This window comes from Pelodiscus sinensis, chromosome 17 (assembly GCF_049634645.1).
Source record: "Pelodiscus sinensis isolate JC-2024 chromosome 17, ASM4963464v1, whole genome shotgun sequence".
NCBI classification, from domain to species: domain Eukaryota; kingdom Metazoa; phylum Chordata; order Testudines; family Trionychidae; genus Pelodiscus; species Pelodiscus sinensis.
Genome location: NC_134727.1, coordinates 32,768,493 through 32,794,055, shown reverse-complemented (window position 1 = coordinate 32,794,055; position 25,563 = coordinate 32,768,493). Strand labels below are relative to the sequence as shown.

General features: G+C 43.8%; 1 protein-coding gene across 1 annotated transcript in view; it reads left to right on the top strand.

Annotated features, from left to right (window-relative positions):
* COL23A1 (collagen type XXIII alpha 1 chain) overlaps positions 1-25,563 on the top strand; it is a 395,641-nt gene that overhangs the window by 9,702 nt on the left and 360,376 nt on the right. Inside the window, exon 2 of the mRNA XM_075900481.1 lies at positions 1,624-1,693. Coding sequence (XP_075756596.1) covers positions 1,624-1,693 — 70 coding nt within the window. The remainder of the gene's footprint in view (positions 1-1,623; positions 1,694-25,563) is intronic.

Genomic DNA, 25,563 nt, shown 5'->3' with positions numbered 1-25,563 from the left:
AGGAGCGTGTTTTTGCTTCGACAATAGTGTTCAAAAGCAAGTTGGACAGATACCTGTCAGGTATGGCCTATGTTTCCTTGGTCCTGCCACAGTGCATGGGGCTGGACTTGATGACTTCTCAAGGTCTCTTCCAACCCTATCTTTCTATGAATATATTTTCCCCCTTTTATTTTTTTTAAGCATAGGAAAAGGTGTGGGGATAATTGTGTGTGGTATTCTTGGCTCTTGAAGCAGTTTTGTGCTTGCCTTGTACATAAGGCAAGGGCTCTTCGGGCACATAAGTCACTCTTCCAATCAGCCTACAAGAAGCACTAGAGGTTGTGTTGCACGGTAGAATCCCTTGGGAGGTTGAACGCATCACCTTTACACCTTAATCGTCACAGCACAGTTGTCCAATCATTGTATCTGCTGGGGGTGAAGGCTTAGAGCATGTCTTCACTACTAAGTAAATCGATCCACTAGTGTTTGATTTATGGTGTCATCTTAGATACAATAAATTGATCTCCAAGCACTCTCCCATCAACTCCGGCTCTTTACCGGGGTGAGAAGAGTAGCCAGAGTTGATGGGAAAGCGGCTCCTGCCAACCTTATTGCATGGAAGTCAATGCAGTAAGTACGTCGACTTCAGCTACACTATACACATAGCTGAAGTTGTGTGAGTTAGATTGATGGGGGGAGGGAGGAATAGTGCAGACCAATGTTTTTATAAAGTAACCCCTTTTAAAAAAAAATTAAGTACCCCCACTACCTACAATTTTCAGACACACAGTTTTTTTCTACTACTGCAACACATTTGTTTAAACAACTTAATCGTAGCCGGGCGGGCGACACAATTTTTGGGTGTAAAAAGTATAAAAATAATAAAGCACTGTAAAACTTAAAACAAAAATTCAGTTTTCTCTAAATTTCAGTTGTGTTGACGTACCCTCCAGACTTTTCTCTCAAGTACCCCTAAGGGTACTCGTACCACTTGTTGAGAAACACTGGTGTAGACTAACCTTAATATAAAGTTCTTGTAATGTCTCTGGTCCAGATTCTGCCATACTTGCATAGTATCTTACTTGGCAAGTAAATCTTGGCTTTCCAAGAGACTACACGTGGAGTCAAGTTTTACTCTCTGCCTAGGTCTACACTAGACCAGACAGGTCGGCTTAAGGTACACCATCCAGCTATACAAAATGCATAGCTAGATTCAGTTTACCGTAATCTGAGCCACTGCAGCATCTACACTGTGGGAGACCGACAGGAGCACATGCTCCTGTCAGTTTCCCTTACTCCTCATAGAATGAGGAGTAGCAGATGCTGGAGGGGGCCACCCTCAGCACTCAATTTGGGGGTCTAAATTAGAACCACTAAATTGAACGCTAAAAGATTGACCTGTGGAGGGTTGATCTTCTCCATAGTGTAGACAAGCCCTTTGAGTAAAGACCAGTTTTAAACATCTTCTGTGTTATTTTTAGAAGAGGGTATAATTAAACTGGACTAAAGAAAATGGGGGTGGTGTTTGTCCATAGCATGAAGGAGGTTTGTAATTTGGCCCTTTTTTCGCATATGGTGAGTATATGCTTATTCTCTAAACATCTTTTTTTTTTTCTTTTTTTTTCACACTCTCCTTCTGGACAGAAACTGGGCGAAGGATTAGCCAAGCTGCGGACAGTACGCGAGGCTCCATCTGAATGTGTCTGCCCACCAGGTATGTGGAACAGTGACATCTTCTGTACTATTGTCACCAAAATTTGACCATTGGTAAATTGTGGACAGTCTTTCTAGGCTGCTGTCCAAGTTCCTCTTTCTTTTAGCCACTCCATTATATTTAAATGGAACATGCTAACGAGTTTAAGTAATTCACACTAGGAAGTGCTGTCTTCCGAGTCACTTTCCTTGGCTTGCATTTGTGTGTTTAAATGAGAGTGGTGTGTTGGGCTTGAATGGGGGAGCCGTGTGCATTATTAAATAAGCCATTTAGTCTAACGGATCTACTGACCTGTGTGTCTTTCAGGGGTCTGTGTAGGACATTAAAAAAAATAAACTGATTACAACCTCTGCAGTTTAAGCAGCAGTTTAATAACTAAAAGCTGTATCACCTCCCTCCTTTTATGATACTAGAGCATTGCTCTGCATATGAAAGCTCTCATTGACTGTTTAAATTCCATCATACAGTTTAATGAACTTCCTTGACTATGAAGACCTTCCTGTTTTTTGTTTTGCAAGAATACCCGCTTTGGAAACAGTAAACATCTTCAGTTAGTCTGCGTGGGAACCCCATTTACACAAATACATTCAAAATGTGCAGCTGTTATGGTAACTTATGTGATTTGCCCTCTGGAGCGTTTCTAAAAATAAATATATATATATATATATATATATATATATATATATATATATATATATATATATATATATATATATATATATTTTGCACAGATTTCTTGTGAAGATGAGTTAGATTTCACAGTGTTTAAGGAAAATGCATGGAAGAGCTCCGTTTTCTTTAAAAAATTTCTTCAATCATTATTGACAGTAATCTCTTGAGAACAATGTGGAAAGCGTGCGGTACGCAGAGCTGTCTGTATGTTAGGCACGGAAGGATAATTTTAACATTTGGGGTCAAAAGCTTCCATATGAGTTTGGTTTCTGTACCAGAGTGAAATACAGTCTACCTAAATAGCACTGATTACAATAAAATTCCTTTTGTATAAAAAATGGGAAGTTCCAGCATTTGGAAACACAACAGATAAAAGTGTATTCTGGGATTTTCCCAACATCCAGAACATGAAAACTATCACAGTCTGTGTCCTTACTCATGAGACAAAAATGATGGTGTTTTTTTCCTTTTGATCTTAAGCCTTAAAATTACGCATAATAGCCTGTAAAACATTTGACTCATGGCTCTTTTAAATGCATTAATGCAATTGTAGTAATTTTATTCAATTTGTTTGCTAGTTGTTAGCTAACATCAACGGCCTTTATGCTCCATGTTTGGGCCGATCGTCTTGCAACCAGGCTTGGGAAACAAATCAGGGATATTTCAACCCGTATCAGAATGTCAGGAAAAGTTGGGAAGAAAGACCTTTTATTTTTCTCATGCACATTTTGGCTCAGAGGAGGGAAAATTAACTGTATTTCCTTGATGTTCCCAACTAACAATAGCTGACCCGCTGCTCTTCATCTCTGTTCTGTGCATTCCTTTTCCTGACAAGGCAAAGTATTGCCTTGGGATCCAAGTTGGCAAAGTCAATGGGACACTGGGTGCATGTAGCTCACTGCAGGATTGCGGTACTGAGTGGCAAAGTTTGTTAACCAGGTACTTGTAATCGCTGAAATACTTTTAAATACAAAAGGCAACTGAGATCCAATTTTTTTTTATTTTTTCCTTCCATGGGCAGCAGATCCAACAGCCTCCACTGGCCCCTAAGCAAGGTGGAGAGGAGGTGGCTCTCTGCTCCTGGGAGGAGTGGGGGCCCCACCCAGCCTTTAGTGGTACCCTAAGTGCATGGCACTGCGGCAGCAGTTTAAAGGACCCATAGGTTTGAGTGGGGCAAGAGATTCCAAATAAGTTGTTTTTGTGTTTGTGGGTTGTTTTTTTTTTTTTTTTTTTTTTATGTGCTGGTGAAATACTCTACTCTGACTGCAGCAAGTAACTTGCAAGGAGAAAGGAAGAAGAAAACCTTTTGTGAGTGGACACCTGGTACCATTCCTGACTCCCATCAATCAGTAATACTATTTGTAGTGGTGTCGCTCTCTTCATCCAGAGATCTATCTTGATTTAGAGCCCCAGATCATCCAGAGAGCTGTAGCTCTCAAGTAAAGTGAGTTCTCATGGGATAAGAGGGAAGGTCCTTTCATGGACTGAGAACTGGTTAAAAGAGAGGAAACAAAGGGTAGGAATAAACAGTAAGTTTTCGGAGTGGAGAGAGGTAACTAGTGGGGTCCCCCAAGGTTCTGTCCTGGGACCAATCCTATGCAACTTTTTTATAAACAATCTGGAGAAAGGGGTAAATAGTGAGGTGGCAAAATTTGCAGATGATACCAAACTGTTCAAGATAATGAAGACCAAAGCAGACTGTGAAGAGCTTCAAAAAGATGTCACCAGACTAAGTGATTGGGCAACAAAATGGCAAATGAAATTTAAAGTCGATAAATGTAAAGTAATGCACATTGGAAAAATAATCCCAACTGTATATACAATATGCAATAAGGGGACTAATTTAACTACAACCACGCGAGAGAGCTCTTGGAGTCACTGTGGATAGTTCTCTGAAAAATATCCACTCAGTGAGCAGCGGCAGTCAAAACAGAGGGGCTGTGTCTAGATTGGCAAGCTTCAAAAAGATGTCACCAGACTAAGTGACTGGGCAACAAAATGGCAAATGAAATTTAAAATCGATAAAAAACTTGCCAGCTGTCTACACTTGCCGCTTGAATTTCCGCAAGAACACTGACGATCTCATGTAAGATCGTCAGTGTTCTTGCGGAAATACTGTGCTGCTCCCCTTCGGGCAAAAGCCCTTCTTGCACAAATCATTTGCGCAAGAGGGCCAGTGTAAACAGCACAGTACTGTTTTCCGCAAAATAGCCCTGATCTCAAAAATGGCGATCGGGGCTTTTCTGCAGAAAACCACGTCTAGATTGGCCACGGACGCTTTTCCGCAAAAAGTTCTTTTGCGGAAAAGCATCCTGCCAATCTAGACGTGCTTTTCCGAAAATGCTTTTAACGGAATACTTTTCCATTAAAAGCATTTTTGGAAAATCATGCCAGTGTAGACGTAGCCAGGCAGTCAAAAAAGCAAATAGAATGTTAGGAATAATTAAAAAAGGGGTAGAGAATAAAACAGAAAATATCTTATTGTCTCTCTATAAGCCTATGCTATGCCCACATCTTGAATACTGTGTACAAATATGGTCGCCTCATCTCAAAAAAGATATATTGGCATTAGAAAAGGTTCAGAAAAGGAGCAACAAAAATGATTTAGGGTTTTGGAATGGGTCCCATATGAAGAGAGATTAAAAAGACTTGGACTTTTCATCTTAGAAAAGTGGAGATTAAAGGGGTATATGATACAGGGCTATAAAATCCTGACTGATGTGGAAAAAGTGAATAAGGAAAAGTTATTTACTTATTCCCACAATATAAGAACTAGGGGTCACCAAATGAAATTAATAGGCAGCAGATGTAAAACAAACAAAAGGAAGTTTTTCTTCACTCAGCACACAGTCAACCTGTGGAACTCCTTGCCAGAGGATGTGGTAAAGGCTAGGACTTTAACAGAATTCAAAAAAGAGCTAGATAGATTCATGGAGATTAGGGCCATCAATGGCTATTAGCCAGGATAAGTAGGAATGGTGTCCCTAGCCTCTGTTTTTCTGGAGGTGGGTGACAGGGGAGGGGTCACATGAGGATTACCTTTTGTGCTCCCTCTCTCTGGAGCATCTGTTATTGGCCACTGTCGGCAGACAGATACTGGGCTGGATGGACCATTGATCTGACCCAGTAGGCCATTCTTATGTGAGCTTTTCTTTTATTTGGATTCAAAACTTTATTTGCTATATTTGAGTTTCATGTAGCTCTGTTTTTCTTTGCATTGTTTCTACAATGTGAACTGTTCTTGCTGTCTTCCATGCCTTCATTACTGGGGATGCTGTTGCTTGATTCAAAACACATCCAAAACAATTCAGCCATATATAAAGATGTGAGAGCTGGAGAAACAATCTCCTGCAGAAAAGGGTTAACCATGATAAACCATCAGGTTAAATGAGACCCAAAGCTAATTGACTTTATGATATACAGGACATGCAGGAGCCCCAAATCAGCGTTAAATGGTGAGATGGGACCCCAGTTAAGTACTAGTTGTGCTTTGTTGACCAAATTACTGATTTTTTTTCCTCTAGATATTTTCATATGGCTTAATTTTTAAAAAATAACTTGGCTTGTTTTACACAATTAACTCTCAGTACTGCTTTAAAAAAACTTTTCAAGAATGCTAAGAATGAGTGAGTTTAATTATATTTTTGTTGGGATCAATAGAATTCTTAATAAATAGCACTCCAGGGTTTGAACTGAATCTGTTCTGAAATAGAAAGTAGACAGTTGATCCACTGAAAGACTCTTAATAGTCTGGTAGCACTTTTTATAGGCTAACAAAACATGTAGATGCTACATGTTTTGTTAGTCTATAAAGTGCTACCAGACCATTTTTTTTTCTGTAACAGTCTAACTCAACTACCCTCTGAAGCTCCTAAAGACTCTTGTTGTTGTCCAGAAAGGGATCACTGGCCACCAGAGGGAGCCCATATTATTTCATGAATGTCACAGAAACAAAATGAGAATGACAAGGAAACGTAGCTCATAAAACAAAACAAACCTTGGCTCAAATCTCTGATGCTAAAATCAGGTGCATTCTCAAGTTGTCTGCAGAACTTCATGAAAATCCAATTAACTGTACACGGTATTTTCATGTCTTCTGTAACAACAAAGAAGCCTAACTATTGGGCTAGAAGTTTCTCCATAATTCAGGCTGCTCCATGATCTTAGTGTGAGAAGGTAGTTGCGCATGTTCTAGTGTTTGGTATATCCAGGATGGTACCACTCACTGGCCAAGTTTAGTGCTGTGCGAATAGTAATGATGGTGCTTGTTTTCTGTCTCGGCTTTCTGTCACTACAACGACTTTTCATTTTTCAGTGTCTCCAACTACTTTGTGACTCTGGCTACAGCTGCTTGTATTCATTCCAGCACTAGTAACAGCAGTAATTACCCCCTGACGTCAACTCCTTGTGAAGCACCACCTCAGTCTGAAAATTTTCTGGCATTTTCTGACTTAGGCCTGTTATAATTTATAGCCGTCTTTTAACTCCTGTGTGCCAGTTTTTCTTTTTCTGGGGTTGATCCTCATGTGGCCTTTATTGGGGTGCGTCTACATTGCTCTGTTATTTCGAGATAACTAGCATTATTTCAAAACAACAATGCGCGCCTCTACACTGCAATTCCGTTATTTAAATAATTTCAAAATAATGGACGGCTTATTCAGAAATCTGTAAACCTCATCCTATGAGGGATAATGGCTATTCCAAAATAGTTATTTCAAAATAAGGTGTGTGTAGACTCTCCACTGTTGCTATTTCGAAAGAGCCCTTCACCAGGACTATTCTAAGTTATTCCTCCCTAGTGCCTCCTGGGACTCTAAATTGAGGTAGCATGTCTACATTCAGGAAGCCTGCCTTGGACTAATTTTGAGGCTTCCCTGCAGTGTAGACGTGCTGTTTTGAAATAAGCTATTTCGGAATAACTCTTCCTGAATACCTTATTTCCAAATAAGTGTGCAGTGGAGATGGACCCTCAGATAAGAACACTTGCTTAAAAGGCTCACAAGTGGGGGAATTCCTAACCTCTTGTTAACAGATGGGCCATTGGAAATAGATAAAAGCAAAATGAAAACCCTCTGCTTTGCTCACTAACAGTTGTGAAACCTGTGGCTGATTTTTTTTTTTTAATTGAAGATGTGTTTTATTGTATTTTCATCCACAATGCTTTGAAATATTTTCCCCAAAAGGTCCCTTCTATGTGTAATTATTTGCCTTATGAGATGTTTTTCTTCAGTACTAGTAATAGATGTTAGACCATCTTACAGTCAAGCAAGTACTGCACTTTTATAGCCCCACAGCCTGAGTCTGCTGCAATGGGCCAGTCGTTAGTCTTCTATTGCAGCATGGATATACACCAGGGCTACGTCTACACTGGCATGATTTTCCGAAAATGCTTTTAACGGAAAAGTTTTCCGTTAAAAGCATTTTCGGAAAAATCGCGTCTAGCTTGGCAGGATGCTTTTCCGCAAAAGAACTTTTTGCGGAAAAGTGTCCGTGGCCATCTAGACGCGGTTTTCCGCAAAAAAGCCCCGATCGCCATTTTCGCGATTGGGGCTTTTTTGCGGAAAACTACTATGCTGTCTACACTGGCCCTTTTGTGCAAAAGTCTTTCGGAAAAAGACTTTTGCCCGAACGGGAGCAGCATAGTATTTCCGGAAAAGCACTGATGATTTTACAGGAGATCGTCAGTGCTTTTCCGGAAATTCAAGTGGCCAGTGTAGACAGCTGGCAAGTTTTTCCGCAAAATCGAATGATTTTGCGGAAAAACTTGCCAGTCTAGACACAGCCCTATGGTCTAGGATTTGGCTGTACAGAACACATATCAAGTTATTTAAAAAAGTTAAGTGTACCCTTAGATCCTGTGACTCCCAGCTGGTTGAAATACCTGGCCAGTAAAATCATCTTTTTTTTTTTTTTTTGGTGGGTGGAGTCCTCTAACATCTCTTGGTATCTGAACCCTCCTGCGTTATCTTCCCCACTTAAATATTGAAATGGAACTTCCCTAATTAGGGGTGTTCAAAGGTAATGGAGCTCATCACCTTTTTTAGTGTTGACCACTGGCAGACTTTACACAATGGGTGGGGTGGGGAGGGAAGATGATTGAACTGAACTTTAATTAGCAGGGTCTCTGTTTATCTCTGTCCTTCAGAGCCAGGCTCCTAATGCCTTTCCTGGGCTTACATAAAAGATGAATCCTTGTGGGCTACAAAATCTTCACTTTTGATCACTTAAATGGACATGGCAAATATAAAAGGGTGCATCGAATGAAAGAAAAATCTTTAATTTCCTCTAAAAATGTATGCTTCTTTTGAATTGTCATCTTGAGTACTATAAACTAGAATTTTTAGGATACTAAGGGTTTTTTTTTCTTTCCATTCTATGAGATTGATTTCTCTGGAGCAGAGTTATGATCCCTAACAAAAAACAGTTTGTTTTTTATCAATTCCCCAGTTAAACGCAGAGATTATCCCCCAATAAATCTTTTTTTAAAGCTTCACTTTTTTGTATTATCCCTCTATACAGCAGTTTCTGCCATATCTTAGCATCTCCCTGCACCCACCCTTCATTTCAGCAAGGTTAATCTTCCCATTCCTCCTTTACCTGCTCGAGCATTAGGCAAATCATAGGTACGTTAACCATCTAGGTTTTATTAAATCGGATTCTTTCCTGCCCAGCAGCACTTAAGCCAAGATTTTCACAAAAGGGGGCCTAACTTTCAATTCCTAGCGTATGTCTAGACTACAGAGTTTAGTTGGAAAAACAGCCATTTTCCGACAAAACTCGCGAAACATGCACGCTGCAAGTGCGTTCTTTCAAGAGTAAATTGAAAGAACAGAGGAGTTTTTGCGCAATTGGTAATCTTCAATCTTTGTGTGGGGGAGGGGAGGGAGAGGAAAAAGCACAGGTGCCCTGGTGGCCATTCTGTCCTTAGCAATCACTGCTTACATGTGAGAGAGCATCCAGACTGCCTGGATGCTATATTTCGAAAAAGCGCATCGCTTTTGCATTGTGGACGCTCGCTTGCGCAAGACCATTTTTTGGAAGGTCTCTTCAGAAGAAAGCTTCTTGCGCAAGAAGCCTGTAGTCTAGATGTAGCCCTATATAGGAGCTGCAGAGGGTGTGAGATGTTTGAAAAATCAGGCCATCTATTTAGAAACCTGCTTTCAGGCAAGCGGTATTTGATTTGGTAACCTTGGCCCGGTTAATATGACCCCATCACAGATCTGTTAGCAACTTGGTGTAACAAAGCAACATTTACGGCTCCAAAATGCTGTTAATGGTATTGCCAGCGGTCTCCCCATCAGCTTCTTCGTGACTGTGTCCAAACACTGACCCCACTGCTCTCTGTAGCTCCTTTTGGATGGTGATGAAAGGCCTCAAAGGGCATCTGGAGTGGTATCCATGCAACACATGTGTGCTGCAGCTGGCCTGGCTTTCCTGGGATCTAGCTGGCGTAGTTAGCAATGCCCTAAAACTCTTTAAAAAGATTCTAATCTCCAAAGCTGGGATCCACTCACTTGGATGAAACAGGGAATTGCTGGTATGTTGAAGATGCAGACAAAGGGCTGTGCTTTTCATTCATTCAGTGTCAAATTGTCTGGGTTCGCTAGGTAGACAGTTGCAACCTGAGCTGTGGAACAACGACAATTGCTCTGTAGTGTTGTAAGTGGCCTCCATCACTGTAGCATGAATGATCCTTGCTGCTGACAGGAATCCACTAATCATGGAAGCTTTCCCCCAAGAAGTAAGCCTGTTAGTTAATGATGTTTGCTCTGTATCAGGGATGTGCTTTATCTATGCCCCACAGAGTGGTCTTCTCTTTACTGCAGCCCCTGCTGGGATTTCTCTTTGTACCCATGTGATTCTTCCAAAACGAGGGGTATCTTTGGCAGTGGCGGCTGCTGCTTCACTGCTGTTCTGGGGCAGTGTTTCTCAACTTTTTTTTATAAAGTACCCACAGTACCTACAGTTTTCAGACACACCATTTTTTTTCTACCATTGCAACATATTTGCTTAAACAATTTAATCGTAGCTGGGCGGGTGATGAAATTTTTGGGTGTAAAAAGTACAAAAATAATAAAGTGCTGTAAAACTTAAAACAAAAATTGAGTTTTCTCCAAATTTCAGTTGTGTTGACGTACCGCCCAGACTTCTCTCAAGTACCCCTAAGGGTACTCGTACCACTGGTTAAGAAACACTATTCTGGGGGCTCTGGTGGGTAGAGTGAGAAAGAACAGCATTAAAGGGGCATGCGCAGGGAGACGCTCTTTGGCTGGTGGAAGGAAAGAAATGCGGCTTCCATTGAATGGGATAGTGACTGAGAGTGATTCTTCTCTAATGGTTTCCATCCATGTGCGGAATAAATTTTATGTGCACTAGGGAATGTGAAGGTTAATCAGAAAGCCCGGCTGGAGCAACCCCTGTCCATGGTGGGCACAGGCACGTCTCCGACAGAGGCTGCTCTGGCTGGGGCTGCCAGGGGTCGGAATGGGGGGGACTTTCCAGCCCAGTCAAGCTGGAGCAGTGGTCCCCAACCATTGGAGGTTGCCGGGTGCCAGGGGGCGTGGCTGTTTGCCCGCCGGGCACCAGAGGGCGGGGACACTTGTGTGCCTGGGGGCGGGGCCCCCCTATAGCCACGCGCCTGGGGCCGGCGCGCCCCCCCCAAGTGCCGCACGCCCAGAGCGCGGGCGGCCAATCCGTGGCGCTCCCGGGGCCGGCGCTCACCATGCGCCATGTGCCCGGGGCTGGCGCCGGCACCATGCATGCGCCATGTGCCCAGGGCCAGGCCAGCCCCGAGCACTTGGGCGCACACAAATGCCCCCGCGGGCGCCATGGTGCCTGCGGGCACTGTGTTGGGGACCACTGAGCTGGAGCAACTCCCTGCCTACCCTGCCTTTAATCTGTTCACTTGATGTTTAACCGGTTAACAAATTAAATGGGATTTTACATCCCTAATGTGCACTGAGGCATGTACGTATGTGCACCACCAATAGAAATTTATGCTGCCCGCTGTGGGTGCTCTGAGTAGCCAGGTGGCATTTGAATCTCCTGAGTGGCTGCCCGAGTGCTCAGCTTATTGCTGTCAGATAGGGTCTCCCACAGTTACAGCAGTTGATAGAGTTCAATGATGCATGACCTCTGGATGCTAAAAAAATAAAAAAAAATCTGCCACTGTCCACTAGGAATGATGTTAATGACTATGTCTCAACTGCAGAGAGAAGTCTTCTGCTTTTTATCTGAAAGAGGCTTTTCCAAAATTTGGCCCATCTACATGGGGCCAAATTTTGGGGGAAAAAATCCTCTTTTGGAACATCCCTTATTTCTTTCACCGAGAGGAATACAGGAATGCCGAAAACACGTCCGCTTTTTCGGAAACCGTTCTTGCACGTGGCAGAGCTTTTCCGGGATACCTCTGGTATTCTGGAAAAGCTCTGCAGTCTAGACATAGCTATAATATCTTGGGGTCCTTTAAATATGTTTTGGGCGGGTGCTCTCTGCTGCTAGCTCCAGAGTGCTTCTGACAGCAAGGACACTGGTGCGTGACCAAGGAAGGACTCAAAAAGCCATGTTGCCTTTGTGTTCAGCTCTTTTAAACATGCCTTGCTCAGTTGGAAATGCCTGTTACTGTGATTTGGGAACAGGACACAGTCCCAGAGTTGATCAATTAAGAAAGTTGAGACCAGTAGAGTTAATAGCAGGCCTTGTCATAGCGCTCTTCATTTCCAGAGCACTTCAAACATTCGCTCATTAAAAGCAATGACATCAATGGGAGAAGACTTGTAATGTTTTTCTTAAGGCACCCAAAGCTATTTGATGAGTATTGAAAATGACAAAAATAAACACAATGCCCGTGACCTCTTTAAGCATCTGTATGTAACTTTGCCTTGACACATGAAGTTAGCTATCTAGACCCAGATAGCCTATCTATAGACCTCATCATTTCTGGGTTTCCAAAGGTGAGGCTCATGAAGCTAGATTGGCTGTTTATGTGTTGAGTTGTCTAGGAATTTCCCATTGGCTTCCCCCTCTTATTTGAATTCTGTCTGCTGCCTTGAATGAGTGGGAATGATTGAAAGTAGATTACATATGGTTTGGCAACTACTGTATCATTATGCTGTCCCAGCAAGTCAATCACACTATCCTTTCTGATCAGCCCTGTGTGTATAATGGGATTAGAATGTGTTTAAATGTACTTTACGTTGATCTTGTTATTCATGCAGTGTTGAGAGAAGCAGTTTCTAGCCCAAGCCCTGTGTGAAAATGATTTTTGGCAGCATTCCTGCAATGTTAGCGGTCATACTTTGGTGCCACCAAGAAATGGCAGGCTGCTCTTTTTAACAATTTTGGGGGTTCAAACTGTGCACAGCATAATGAGCATTGTCACTTGTTGGGGTGGTGAAGTGACGGAGTTGTTTGTGTTTAAAAAAAAATCAATCATTGTGTGAGCAAAAGCACAATGTGATTTATATTAATCGTGTTTGCTACGTCTTTCCCCATCAGACAGAAGAATCTGCCTACTCCTTTGATAGCCATTTTCCTAACTGAAAATTGTGACTCATGCCACTAACTCCTTTTCAGCGGGGCAAAAATGGATTGATCGTGGTGTTTAGCCACCTCTGGCTGGCCAGCAAAATCAAACATAGACTTGTTCTTAAAGCTTTAAAATGGCTTGACTAGTATAGTTATTTTCTCTGCATAGATGGAGCTGCACAGTAGTTGGATTTGCAGAGAATCACACAGAGAGGCTACGTCTAGACTGGCCCCTTCTCCGGAAGAGGCATGCTAATTTCTAATTTTGGAATAGGGAAATCCGCGGGGGATTTAAATAAACATGTCCGCCGCTTTTTTTCCGGCTTGGGGAAAAGCTGGAAAAAAGCGTCTAGACTGGCACGATCCTCTGGAATAAAGCCCTTTTCCGGAGGATCTCTTATTCCTACCTGTCGTCCCATCAGCCCAATCCCATCGTTTACCTACACATCTACTACTGGATAGGAATGCCCCTCTGTCATGTACGTCGGACAAACTGGACTGTGTATGTGCAACAGAATAAATGGACACACATCAGAGCTCAAGAAGGGTAACATAGAAAAACCAACAAATAGTCTGGGAGCGTTTTTATAGACTAACAAAACATGCCCACGAAAGCTCATGATACCATGTATATGTTTTGTTAGTCTATAAAGTGCTACCAGACTCTTTGTTTTTTAAGTTTACAGACTAACTCGGCTACCCCTCTGAAGATACAAAAACCAGTGGGAGAACATTTCAGCCTCTCTGGGCACACGGTTACAGACATGAAAGTAACCATTCCCAAGCAAAAAAAATCCAAACCACCCTCCCCCCCACCTTCAAAACCAGGCTGCAATGTGAAACTGATGAGCTGGAATTGATATGAAAATTTGACACCATCAGAATAGGTCTCAATAGAGACTGAGAATGGCTTTTACCATAAGTGACTGTCCACTTCAGGTATTCTCACCACCTTATCCACATCCACCCTGATTGAATTAGCTCTGTAACACTCTTGTCTCTGTTCTCCTACTATGGGTTTGGGAACCTATGGCCCGAGGACTGGATCGGGCCCACAGGGCTGCAGCACCAGCGCTAGCTCCCTCCTGTAGGGCAGGGCACCCCAAGCCTCAAAGGCCAGAGTCAGGCAAGCCAGATTCAGATCCGACCCACAGGCTCTGCCTGGCGGGGGGAGGAAGCAGCTCGGCATGCCCCTCCTCCCAGCCAGGGAAATGGCAGCCCAATAAAGTACTGCCTGGAGGTTTTCTGCTGCTGCTCTGATTGGCTGTGATTACAGCCAATAGGTGAAGCAGGGGACAATACCTCGAGGATGGTGGGGGCACATGAAGCCACATCCCCAGGGAGCTGTGCCACGTAAGCACCCCTTGCATCACCTAGACCACTGACTGCCCCCCCACCCTGGGGGGGCTCCCCATGCTTTGGTTTGCAAAGGGAATGTGGGGAGTGTCTGCTTCTCAGTTGGGGGTCATGTCAGTGAGTTTGAGGGTCAACGGCCCCCCAACCAGAAAAAGTTCCCCACCCATGTCATCCTATCTCTTTTTCTTTCCCTTCATGCATCTGATGACGTGAGTTGCAACTCCCGAACGCTTAGGCCACAATACAATTGTTAGTCTTCAAGATGCCACTAGACTCCTTGTCGTTCAGCTATACTGTTCGACAAGGTTCCCGTGCCACTAACCCCTCCTGGAAGTTTTCTGTGGAAACATTCTTTTCCCAGCCTTTTTTTGATGTGAGACGTGGCCCTTTAGCGTCCCCTGGGCATTGGAGTCTGCGCTCTGTAGGGGTCTGTACTGTGTAAGCCGCAGGCTCACAACTAGGCTGCATTCACTCAAACAAAGCAGCCAGCTTCCATTGGAGACTGCCTTAGTAGTTTTATGAGCAAAACTAGTGGAAGATCCCCAAGAGCAAGCGCTTGAATTCGTTCACGGGATTGCAGAAGTGTACCTGGGTGGTCAGGACGTATCCTTAAAAAGCAGGGATGCAAGACTGTCCTTGACCAAAAGGTTGAATGGTCTGAGCTGAAGCCATAATTGCCCAGTTTACACGGAGAATCTTTATAGCCTGCCTGGAAACCCTGTTCCTTTGAGGGCCTGCAGTGGCCAGGGCTTTTAACCCCTCCCATCATTTAATCTGAAGTCTAATGCTGATAGAAATATGCTCCCTCCCACTCTGTATGTAGAGCCATCAAGTTACCTTACTCCAGCAAGCAGGGTCATTTCAGCAGGGATGAAATAGTGTAAACATCTACTTGTGTCTGATACACCAGGCAATTGCCAACTTAACTCTACCAGAAGGACTTTGGGAAGAGAATGTATTTGCCCGGATAATCTGCTTCCCCCTGCATCTTGTGGCTTACGTGAGCAGTCTTTCTTAGTAGTTCATGCGAAGCCGGTCTGGCTAGGGAGAGCAATAGCTTCAACATCAGAAAGCTAATGAAAAATTGTTGAGGCAATGTTGTCTTGTCAGCAATGTTCCCTCTACTGTTTTCCTTCCACATGTAGAATAAATTTTGCGGTAGACGTGCACCACTGGTAGAAACACAGGCTGCCAGCTGTGGGTGCTCCGCTAAGCAGCTGGATGGCATTTGAATCTCTTCTGGGTGGCTGCTCAAGCACACAACTTACAGGGAACACTGGTTGTAAATTAAAGTGATTCTGAAGGGTTCAAAGAGGCAAGTTCCCCTCCCCCCGAGGTTCTTTGCCTTGCTCCAGGATGCCAGAAATGGCTGCAGAGAAGCCTGGTATTTCAACCTGGCAGCTTGCTGGCTTCATGTTGTGCACTGAGACGGGCATACAATTGAAGTGACCTTTCCATGTGTTAAAGGTAAGCTGCTCTTTGAGTGACAGGTCCTACTGGCAACCTAGTGCATGGAAAAGTAGGACTCGGGGACGGTTCCCTCACTCCATTGATTGCCGTTGTCCTAACCAAATATTTGGTGACTCTCGAGTTGCTAACTCTTCAAGAGGGGTTAAAATGAAGCGGCCATGTACTAGTTCAGAAAGTAGGCAAATTGCTGCTGCAGCCTCTACCAATCTATGGAGCTGTCATGAAGATAATAGGGTGATAGAAATGTAGGGATGAAAGGCACCAGTGTTCCCTGTGTATCAAGTACATGGGCACCCGTCCAGGAGAAGTTCAAATGCCACCAAGCTGATGAGCAGAGTGCCCACAGCCAGCAGCATGTCTTTAGTGGTGGTGCACATCTGAACATACCTCAGTGCACATAACAAAATTCATTCTGCAAATGGATGGAAACAATTAGATGGAACATTGGAAGGTGCCTTGAGAGGTCATGGGGTCCAGTCTCCTGCCCTTCCTCCCCACTCTGGCAGTGAGGCAAGGCCAAGTAAACTAGAGCATCGCTGACAGGTGTGTCCAACCTGTTCTTAAAAACCTCCACTGATGGGAATTCTAAATCCTCTCCTGTTCCACTGCTTAACTGTGGAAGGTTTAAAAAAAAAATGGTTCTAAGCACGTGAGACACATGAAACCATGAACATGTCAGAATTATTTTCTAAAAGAATTCCTGATTCCTCTCCCCCCCCCCCACCCAAGATAATCTTCCCATCCCTACTACCTGTGACCACAGAAATGTTTCAACTAATGATACTGCTCACGTATGTCACTACTACAACCTATTTATATTTGCCTTCCATTCCAGTGTGGAGGAACTCGGCGAGCACAATAACTTGCATTACTACCTCCTTGCACGTTATAATCAGACTATTTCAATGATATTTCAATTAAACTTCCACCTGTTCTAATATGTTTGTCATAGCCAATCTTTCCCCTGCATGAGAGAGCAGCTATGCTGGGGCCATCATATCCCTCAGTATTCGCATTTGGCAGCGTACAGAAATACAATGTGCTTCTCTAATTTCATCCCTGCAGTGGATGCGTTTAGCGCCAGTAGTTCCTGTGTTTGAACTGTTAAACAGTGGTGGCCCGTCAATACAGGCGAACTAGATGGTCGGCTAAGGCGCCAAGATAAACGGCCGTTGAGGGCTTTGGAGGCGGGGGCGCTGATCACGCGTTTTGCCTAGGGCGCCAGTTGCCCGCAGCTCGTCTGGGGCCGCTCCTGCTGTTAAACGGGCTCTTGGAAATTCAAGGCTCGCTACCTGTTTGAGGGCTCGTCGGTTTTGAAGAAATGAGTTAAAGGAGGACTTGGGTGCTGGATTGTGGGTTTATTTTCCTAATTTTTAAATCTTTTCCTCTTCCCGGTTGAAAGTGGATAAAAAGAGGAAAGTGACTGTGGTGAAAGTGACCGTATACAGAGTGGCTTGCGATCAGAGCGCACCGCACAACCCAGGTAGCATTGTCACCTTTTGATCTTGGGCCAGCTTTGCACCAGGTAAAGGAACAATGGGTCAGTCAGAGATCAGGGACCTCTACAGAGACTCTGGCCACACCCTCTTTATCCAGGCCAGGATCCCTGAACTGGCTGCATGATGGAAGGGGGTACCATAGATACCACTACAGTGGCTTTACAACACTAGAGGATTCCTCTGGACTGGGAGATCTTCCCACGCTCAGCAATGCCAATGTGAGGGCTTCATTGCCTCATGGCGGGGTGGTGAAAAGTGATCAGACATTATGCAGCGCCTGGGTCAATCTGCTGTCCTGTGCACAGACTAATCAAACTGAAAAACAGGGGCCACGGAGAGAGCGAGAAAGAGAAGCCTATTTTTCTCCTGGTCACTTGCAGTTGCAATTACTTTTAGGAGTTGTTAAAACTAATTCGATTGTAATGACAGGTGGGGACTATCTTATTATCTGTGTGCCTTGTGTGTAGTGCAGTGGGGCCTTGATTCATTGTTGGGTCCTCTAGTTGCTACATCAAATAAATATGACGGGGGATAAACGTTTTCAGGCACAACTATTGAGTTTAAAGGTGACAGAATCCCTTCACAAACTAGAGTTCTCTTTAGACGCTTAATTCCTGGAGCTAGTGGGCTCATATTTGTCTGCTGATGACAAATACTCATTACCATCTAGATGTTTAGGGTGAGATCCAGCTTGCCAAGCACCTTGTTCCAGCAAAGCATGGATTTTACTTGAAGCATTTGAGTATAGTCCCACTGAAATCAATGAGACTACTTGGATGCTCAAATCCTAAGCTGGATCAGGGCCACAGGGCTCAGCATCTTTTTGGATCAAACCCTTGGAAGACAGCGTAAAGAACTGAGGAGAGCACTGAGCATATAGTTGGCTTTATACAGGCAATGCACATAGAGCAGTAAATCACCCAGACCGCTTCCCTGCCAGTGGAGGTGGCATCCTCCACCCCGGCTGTATTGTTCTCTCCAGTGTAGTTTTAGGCATGACAACTAATGAACTTTTTGCTGCTCTCCCCCTCCCCCATGTTCTTTGGGGTATCCTGTTCCTCAGCCTTACATATCTTGCAGTCTGGAATTTTTCTGTCTAAATATTAAGCCAAAAGTTTCCAGAAACAGTAGCTCACATTTTTTGGTTCTTGCTCTGATACTTGGCACTTTTGTCTCTGGGGAGTGAGGCAAGGACATTGTGGGATTGTTCCTCAGAGGCAGTGGGGGTATTTTAAAAAAAGTCAATAACCATCTTCTTGGTACAAATGGCAGAGTTGTAGACATAGTGGTTAACTGATGGAATTAAACTCTCTTTCTGGGTGCTTTCCAAGGCACACCCTTTTGTTGTTTCAAATGACAGGCACAGCACAGTTGGTTAAAGTCCCTTCGGCATTGAAAGCAATGTTCCCTCTAAGCTTTTCCATCCATGAGCGGAATAAATTTTTTTTATGTGCACTGATGCATGTGCAAATGTGAACTACCACTGGAAACACACAGCCCAGCTGGAGGAGCCCTTCTGATCATCTGGGCTGCACTGGAATCTCTTCTCAGTGGCTGCACAAGCACACAGCTTCCAGGGAACACTAGTTGCAAGCTGTCTGGGTGTGGTTTTTTGTTTTGTCTTGTTTTAAATCACCACTTTGTATTGTTTACAGCTATGTAACGAAGAGGCCCAGCCATGCCTGACTGATGGCGATGGAGGTAGAGTTCTCAGGTTGAGAGCATCACTTCTAACTTCCATAAAACAGCATCCCTTCCCACCCTGTCAGGCGAGTTAATTCCTAAAATATGCCAGAGTCCATCACTACTTGGGGGAAAAAAAAGAATATTTATACAGAATTCCAAACTAGCTCTGTACTTGTGAGCAGGCTTTAAAAAAAAAAACCCTAGAAAATGTCTGTTTACCAGCAAAGTGTGCATGCGTGGAAATGTTTATTTTTGGAAAAACTTTATTGGTGTGTGCCCTTTCCTCTCAGCACTTCCCTGTTTTGGACAGTGACTACAGGCGCGCTCTAGTAGTACTCCCAGGGCCGTGGAGATGGATTGCCCACATGCTGTGTAGGGAAGGATCTAGCAGATTTGTGCAGTGTGGCTGATAAGAATGATTGAAGAGCCTGGGTGAGTGGGCTGCCCCCAGGGATGTTGAACAGATTCTTCTGGATTCAAAAGCTTCAGGGGGTAGCCGAGTTAGTCTGTACAGGATAAACTTAAACAAATAGTCTGTAGCACTTTATAGACTAACAAAACATGTAGATGGTATTATGAGCTTTCGTGGGCAGAGCCCGCTTCTTCAGATGATCAGCTTCTGGATTCAGACACTCCTCTCTGAATAATCAGTTTGGTGTCATTTATATGCTCTGAATTTAATTCGTCTTAATTTGGTAGTACAGTATCTGTGCTGTGGCACACAGGGACCCTCTTGGGCCCATGTTCTGCAGATATTTATGTGCATTTTTGACTTCAGCACATGCATTTTCCCGGACCCGCTGGTGTCAATAGAACAAAATGCACTCTTAAAGATTATCATGTGCCTGAGTGCACACATTGGGCCTTGCTGAGGAAATGTAATGTATGGGAATTGAATGTCCCTTTTTTTAAGGCCACGTTTTCACTTCCCAGAAGATTGACATTGCAGAGTTTGATTAAGCGGGTCTAGTAAAGACATGCTAAACTGAACACCGAGGGTGCCCCCATCAACACCTGAACTTCTACTCCTCATGAAGAGTAAGGGAAGTCGACGGGAGTGTTTCTCCTCTCGACATTCTGCTGTGAGGGAGGCACTGAAGCTTGGCTTAAGGTACATTGAGTCCAAGTATGTTGTTTATGTAGCTCGAGTTGTGTACCTTTAAGCCAACCTTTGGCAGTAGTGTGGACCTGGCCTAAGAGACTGAAGTCTGGCTGGTAGGCTAATGCCAGTTCCTGTCAACTCGTATGATAATGACCGTTTGATGAGCTGCCTCACCAGATAGACTGCGCTTTGGGAAGGAAAGAATGGCTTCCCCACCCCCGCCCCTATTCTAAGCTCTGTGCGTTGAGAAACTGCCTTTGCAGCCATTCTGCAGTGGAATTCAGACTGATGCAGTAGCCATATTCTCACTTCAAGCCATAAACTAATTTGGGATATTCCAATGGGGACTTACACAAGAAGCACTAATAGCATAATATGGGACAGGGTTCCAGCAGGGGCTTGTATCCTGGCCCAAATGCAAGCAGTCCTATTGGGTGATACATTGTATAGATCACAGATAAATACAAGCTGATTTTTGGGTGCTGTGGTTTCTTTCTTGATGTCCAGCTTTTATCAAAGGTCTTTCTAAAGGTCCATAGAATGTGACTTAAATCTTCTGGTTTATTTGGAACTTATTTTTAAACTTGAAGGATGAAAGAGACTTTGGTTGCTCAGAAAGAGCCCTCTCGTGTTTAATAAAACCTTTAGCTTTTGAGAACTTTCAGCCCCTATGTGAGCCTTAATGAGCAACTTTCTATCTGTTCACTGCAATATTATTCTTAGAGCAAAAACTCAATTTAATCTGGTGATTTGAATATTCTCTCTCAAGCTCTGCTTTTTAAAAAAATGACTCATTTGTTTTGTCTGTGGGGAAGAGCCAGTCTGGTTTGCTTGATCGAGTGTGGGTTGCATTTAGCTTGAGTATTCTTAATGCTCTTCCATGCAAACAGTTAGCTGTCTTTCCCTGGTAAGAGCCCTTGCTACAACAGTCAGCAAGAGGCTCCCTTTGTCAAGACCAGCGATATGAACTGAAGCTAAATGTGCTTTCTCCCTGTGGGGCTGTGATTCTCAAGTGTCTAATGGGTTTGAAGTGGCCTGTTGTCCCCTCATTGCTTTGCAAATAGCATCACTGAGGACCACAGGGCGCATTTTAAGGGCTGCTTATGTCTATTTGTGAGGGAAGTTCAAAGCTTTCCATAGCAGTACAGAACCTCTGGAGAGAGGAACTCATTAGGGCTTATTAGAGCAGAGTGAGTGAAGGGAAATGAAAGGAAAACAAAGCTACAGAGAGACAGATAACCAAATTCCTTGTACCTCACTGAATACGTTTTCATTCCCTTTTTATTAAGTCTTATTCTGGGCTTTGATTTAGTCCAATTATTGTTGACAGTTTCCTTTTATCTTCTCTCAATGGATTTTTGGACGGACTCTTTTGTGTTCTGGAAGCCACCATCTTGGGGCTCCGCAAATCATAGCTGTGTGCATTGCAAGGACACTGGCTCTTGGTTTGTTTTGTAGCTGGTTTGTTTGGTTTTAGCTTCTGTTCTTTCTCCCAGAAGGGTACAGCTACATTAACCATCTTTTAAACAGATATGCAATTCTATTACAAGGATGATATTTTATTATATTACATGTAGGGATGTAAATACCCATTAAAAAGTTAACCAGTTAAATGATATAATTTTAATCATTTAACAGGTTAACTGTGAAGGGCTGGTGCAGAGCAGTGGGGGTCCTGTGGTGGTGGGGGGGAGGCTGTTCCAGGCTGGGTCCTGCGCGCCAGCCTGCCATTAGCAAGGGGCTCCTTCAGCCCGGCCCTCCATGGGTGGAGCTGCTCTAACCTGCCTGGATAGGCCCGCCATGTCTCAGATGGGGCCTGTTCCAGCTGGCCCTGGCCCTCCAGGTAACCAATTACCAAATAACTAGGTAACCTTTTACATCCCTAATTATAAGCAACTAAACAACTCCAAACTCTTTTCTTCGTTCAATCTGTTCAACAATAAAACAACTAGGGTTGCCAGGTGTCCAGTTTTCGCCTGGATAGTCAGTTATTTCTAGCCCCTGTCCGATTTAAAAAAAAAAAAAAACTCAGAAAATACTGGACATGTAAAATGTCCAGTGTATTCTGTTTTTCTTGGATGGAAGGCTAGTGGGGACATTGTTCCCCTGCTGTGTCTGGCATGGGCGGGAGGAAGTGAGGCGTGCAGCGAGTCTTAAAGCCGCAGCACTTTTTTTTTTTTTTTTTTTTTTTGTTCTCGCGTGTTTGTTTTTTTTCTCAACTTTCATCTCGGGGTTTTTTTGGTGAACAAGTTTGGTCTCTTTTTTTTTTTTCTTTCTCAACCAAGTTTTTTTTTTTCCTGCCATGTTTAGGATTTGGGGTGAAAGCATCTGGCAAGCCTAGTCCAGCCAAAGCTGTCTCTTATATTTATGCAACACATCAGCTTTAATGCAGAGAAGGGAACCAAAGTTCAAGTACCTGTTTTGGATGTGGCACATCTTCCTGCAATATGTTACACCGACTCCATAGGTTTTGCCATGTTATAATAGTTTTACCTCTTCTTCACAATATGGACATCAGCATCTATGCGGACTGCACTGATTCATGTGTAGAGCACAGTCAGTTCTGCAATTAAAATCCACCCAGTCTGTTTCCCCATCACACATCACAGTGATGTTCTAATAATTTGCTAATTTTGACAGGGACGTCAGCAGTGTAAAGCAACACCGTTGGAACAGTAAGGCTGGTTATATATAGCATCCTCTTGACGCCAGGACATTTAGTGTCTATTACAGCATCATAGTGTAGCAACTTCCTGCACATGACTATGTCATTCTCGTCAAAGATTGTGCTGACATCCAGCAGGTCCCTGGTCTTTGAAGGGAGTGAGTTGCACCTGTCACAAAAGGTCTGTCAGCACTTTGATTAGGGTTTTTTGATCTTGGCCAAAAATATTATCCTGCATCTGAAAAGTAGTTAAGCTCTTAAATTGGGCGCACTTCAGAAAAAGCATTGATTGGAAAAAGTTGCTGAGAAACCAGTGAAGTAAGATTTCTTGAGTGAGTTTTTATAATTCACTTTTTTTTCCATTATTCAATAATGAGGGCAGTTGAGCAATGTTGGGAATTGTCTATTGAGGGAAAAGTTAAACCTCTGGAAACGTGAATTACAAGAAGATCCGTACACTGGAACTGGGACAGAGGGACACTTTAATACCATATCTGGATCTGCTTAGCCTTGCTCAGTGTTTTGAGATGCATTGTCTAATAGTTAAAGACTATCAGTCCTTCTTAAACAGTGACCAGTCTTGGCAACCCAAAAAGCTAAAAAATAATCAGAGCCCCCGCCCTCCCACACCCTATTTTTTTTCAGCTATTTTTGGGCCTTTCTGGTTTCATCTTTCTATTTTCCTTTTAACTGGCCCTCCCCACTCTGTATATTTGGTGGGCAAGGGGGACAATTAGTTGCCAAATCTCTCAAGTTTACTGAGGCCTCCTGGCTCTCTGATGGTTCAGAACTTTCATCTTCCCCACCACAGCCCAGAAATTATGTGGAGGTAGGCAGAATGCAACTAAGCTCTGCCCTGAGCCCTACCTCTGCTCTTCCTGCAACGCCTGAGGGAGGTTCACCTCTCCATTGCTGCAGCAATGGAGGGGAGAGACATGGGGGAGGGAGGAGCAACTCCAAGGGAATGTTACACCCTCACCTCCTTCCCATTGGGATTGGCTGGTAATTAATGCATGCACAGAAGAGGGCTAAATTAAGGTTGCACAGAAAATTTTAATTCTGCTCTTTTCAAATTTCGGAGTGCTTATTCAGAAAACATTTATTTCAGTTGCAAAGTCACGTTTTTTAATGTGTAAAACACAGATACATAAATGGGGGTATGTGTGTTAGAGTTCTTAAAGACTCAGTTTAAGACTTAATTTGGCTCCTGAAAGCTGTGGCTTCCAAGCAACATGTTTTACCCGTGATTTTAATAATAATTTTTCTTCTCTTATAAATTCTGCTGGAAATGATACAGTTCGTGCTCTGCAGCTTTCTCTTGCAGACACTTGGCCCATTGAGCTATTGTGTGGGTGTAGAGGAGTAGAACCTGGCCCCTTTAACAGCAATCACAAAAGCTGATTTCTCCTCTGTTCTTCTCTCACTCCTAGTACCAGGGTGTTTGCTGACAAGGGGATTCCAGAGCTGGGTTCTGGGTAACGTCAGAAATATAACACCATCAACCCAAAAACCCCAAGTGGTTTCCAAGAGACAGTTTGAAAGAATACTTTCTTGCAAGACCCTTTTTTGCCTCCAGTTGTTCGGATCTTATTGAGTGTCCCTATTTGTGTTCCTAATCCCATTGACTTCAGTGAAACCCCCTAGGTCAATGAGCGTTTCAGGATCAGGGTCACTTTAACTCTTTGTATCCCGTTAAACAATCTCCTCTACAAAGATGGTGGCTCAGTATAAGGAGTCCTTGAGGCGATATCGTTCCTGATCTACTCAGATGTTCCTAATTCTCGTTTCTTTGCCTCAGGCAGGTCTCGGATCACAATGCTGCACATCACTAGACTTACTGCGCCAATGAAGAGCTCTGCCTGGGAGGGGCAGGAATGAACAGCTTGAGAGGGGAGGGGCAGGAAAGGGCAGATGACTCTTTTTTTGGGGGGGAGGGGTCTGGTTGAAGGACACACACACACTCTGCACAAGTAGTGGGCAACCTGTGACCCTAAGGCCGCTTATGGCCCATTGAGGTTTGACGTGTGGCCCGCGAGCCGTTTTGTTTACCGTTGCCAGATTCTGCTGGTGGTTGACTGCATATTTTTTTTCCCCTACTGGTATTACAAAAGCAATGCACATATAAAGTAAGGGCATGTGAAGTGAGGCGTGTGTGGATTGTGCACAACACTGACAGAGAGAGCCGTGTGCTCCCTCTGCATCCAATCAAAGTGCTGCTACGGTTCATTCGGCATACCCCGCAAATTCCAGCTATGCCAAGAGCAGTTAGCAGCACTACCCTATCCTGGGAGACCATCTTGGTTCCGATAATCTTGCAGCCCACTGACATGAAGAAGGGCCGCTTGAGCGGTGTTCTCCCTAGCCCGGGTTCCCTGCTACACGCCTTCTCTTGGGAACCAGCCCTCACAAACCTGTGTGTTATCGCAGAGGGGAGCTTCTCTTTCATAGAGCTCTCCTGGAGGAGGACTGGTGAGGAGGTTTGTCTCCATTACTGCCTTGTGCTCTGTGGGGGACTGTAGAAAAGTACAGAATTTAACAGCCCATATGCACTGACCGTAGAACTCGTCACTGAAATTACCCTGCAGACTACAGGGAAGGGACCTCAGCTCCAGGAGTCGCTTCCTCTGTTGGTTTCCCAGAGCTCCTCTTAGGGGCTAATTACAAAGCTTATCTATTGTCCCAGACCTGTGAGTGGCTGACAACAGCATCTCCTTCCTTAAGCTAGGGAAGGTTTTAAATATGTACGTTGGTCAAATTTCATAGTTTGCATGTGATGGGTGATAGATTTTGCACCTCCATTCAGAGCTGTGCACGGGGCATGCAATAGATAAGAACATCACCCATTTCCTGCACAAGACCTCTAAATTCCATCTAACATGCCTCTATCCCTCTT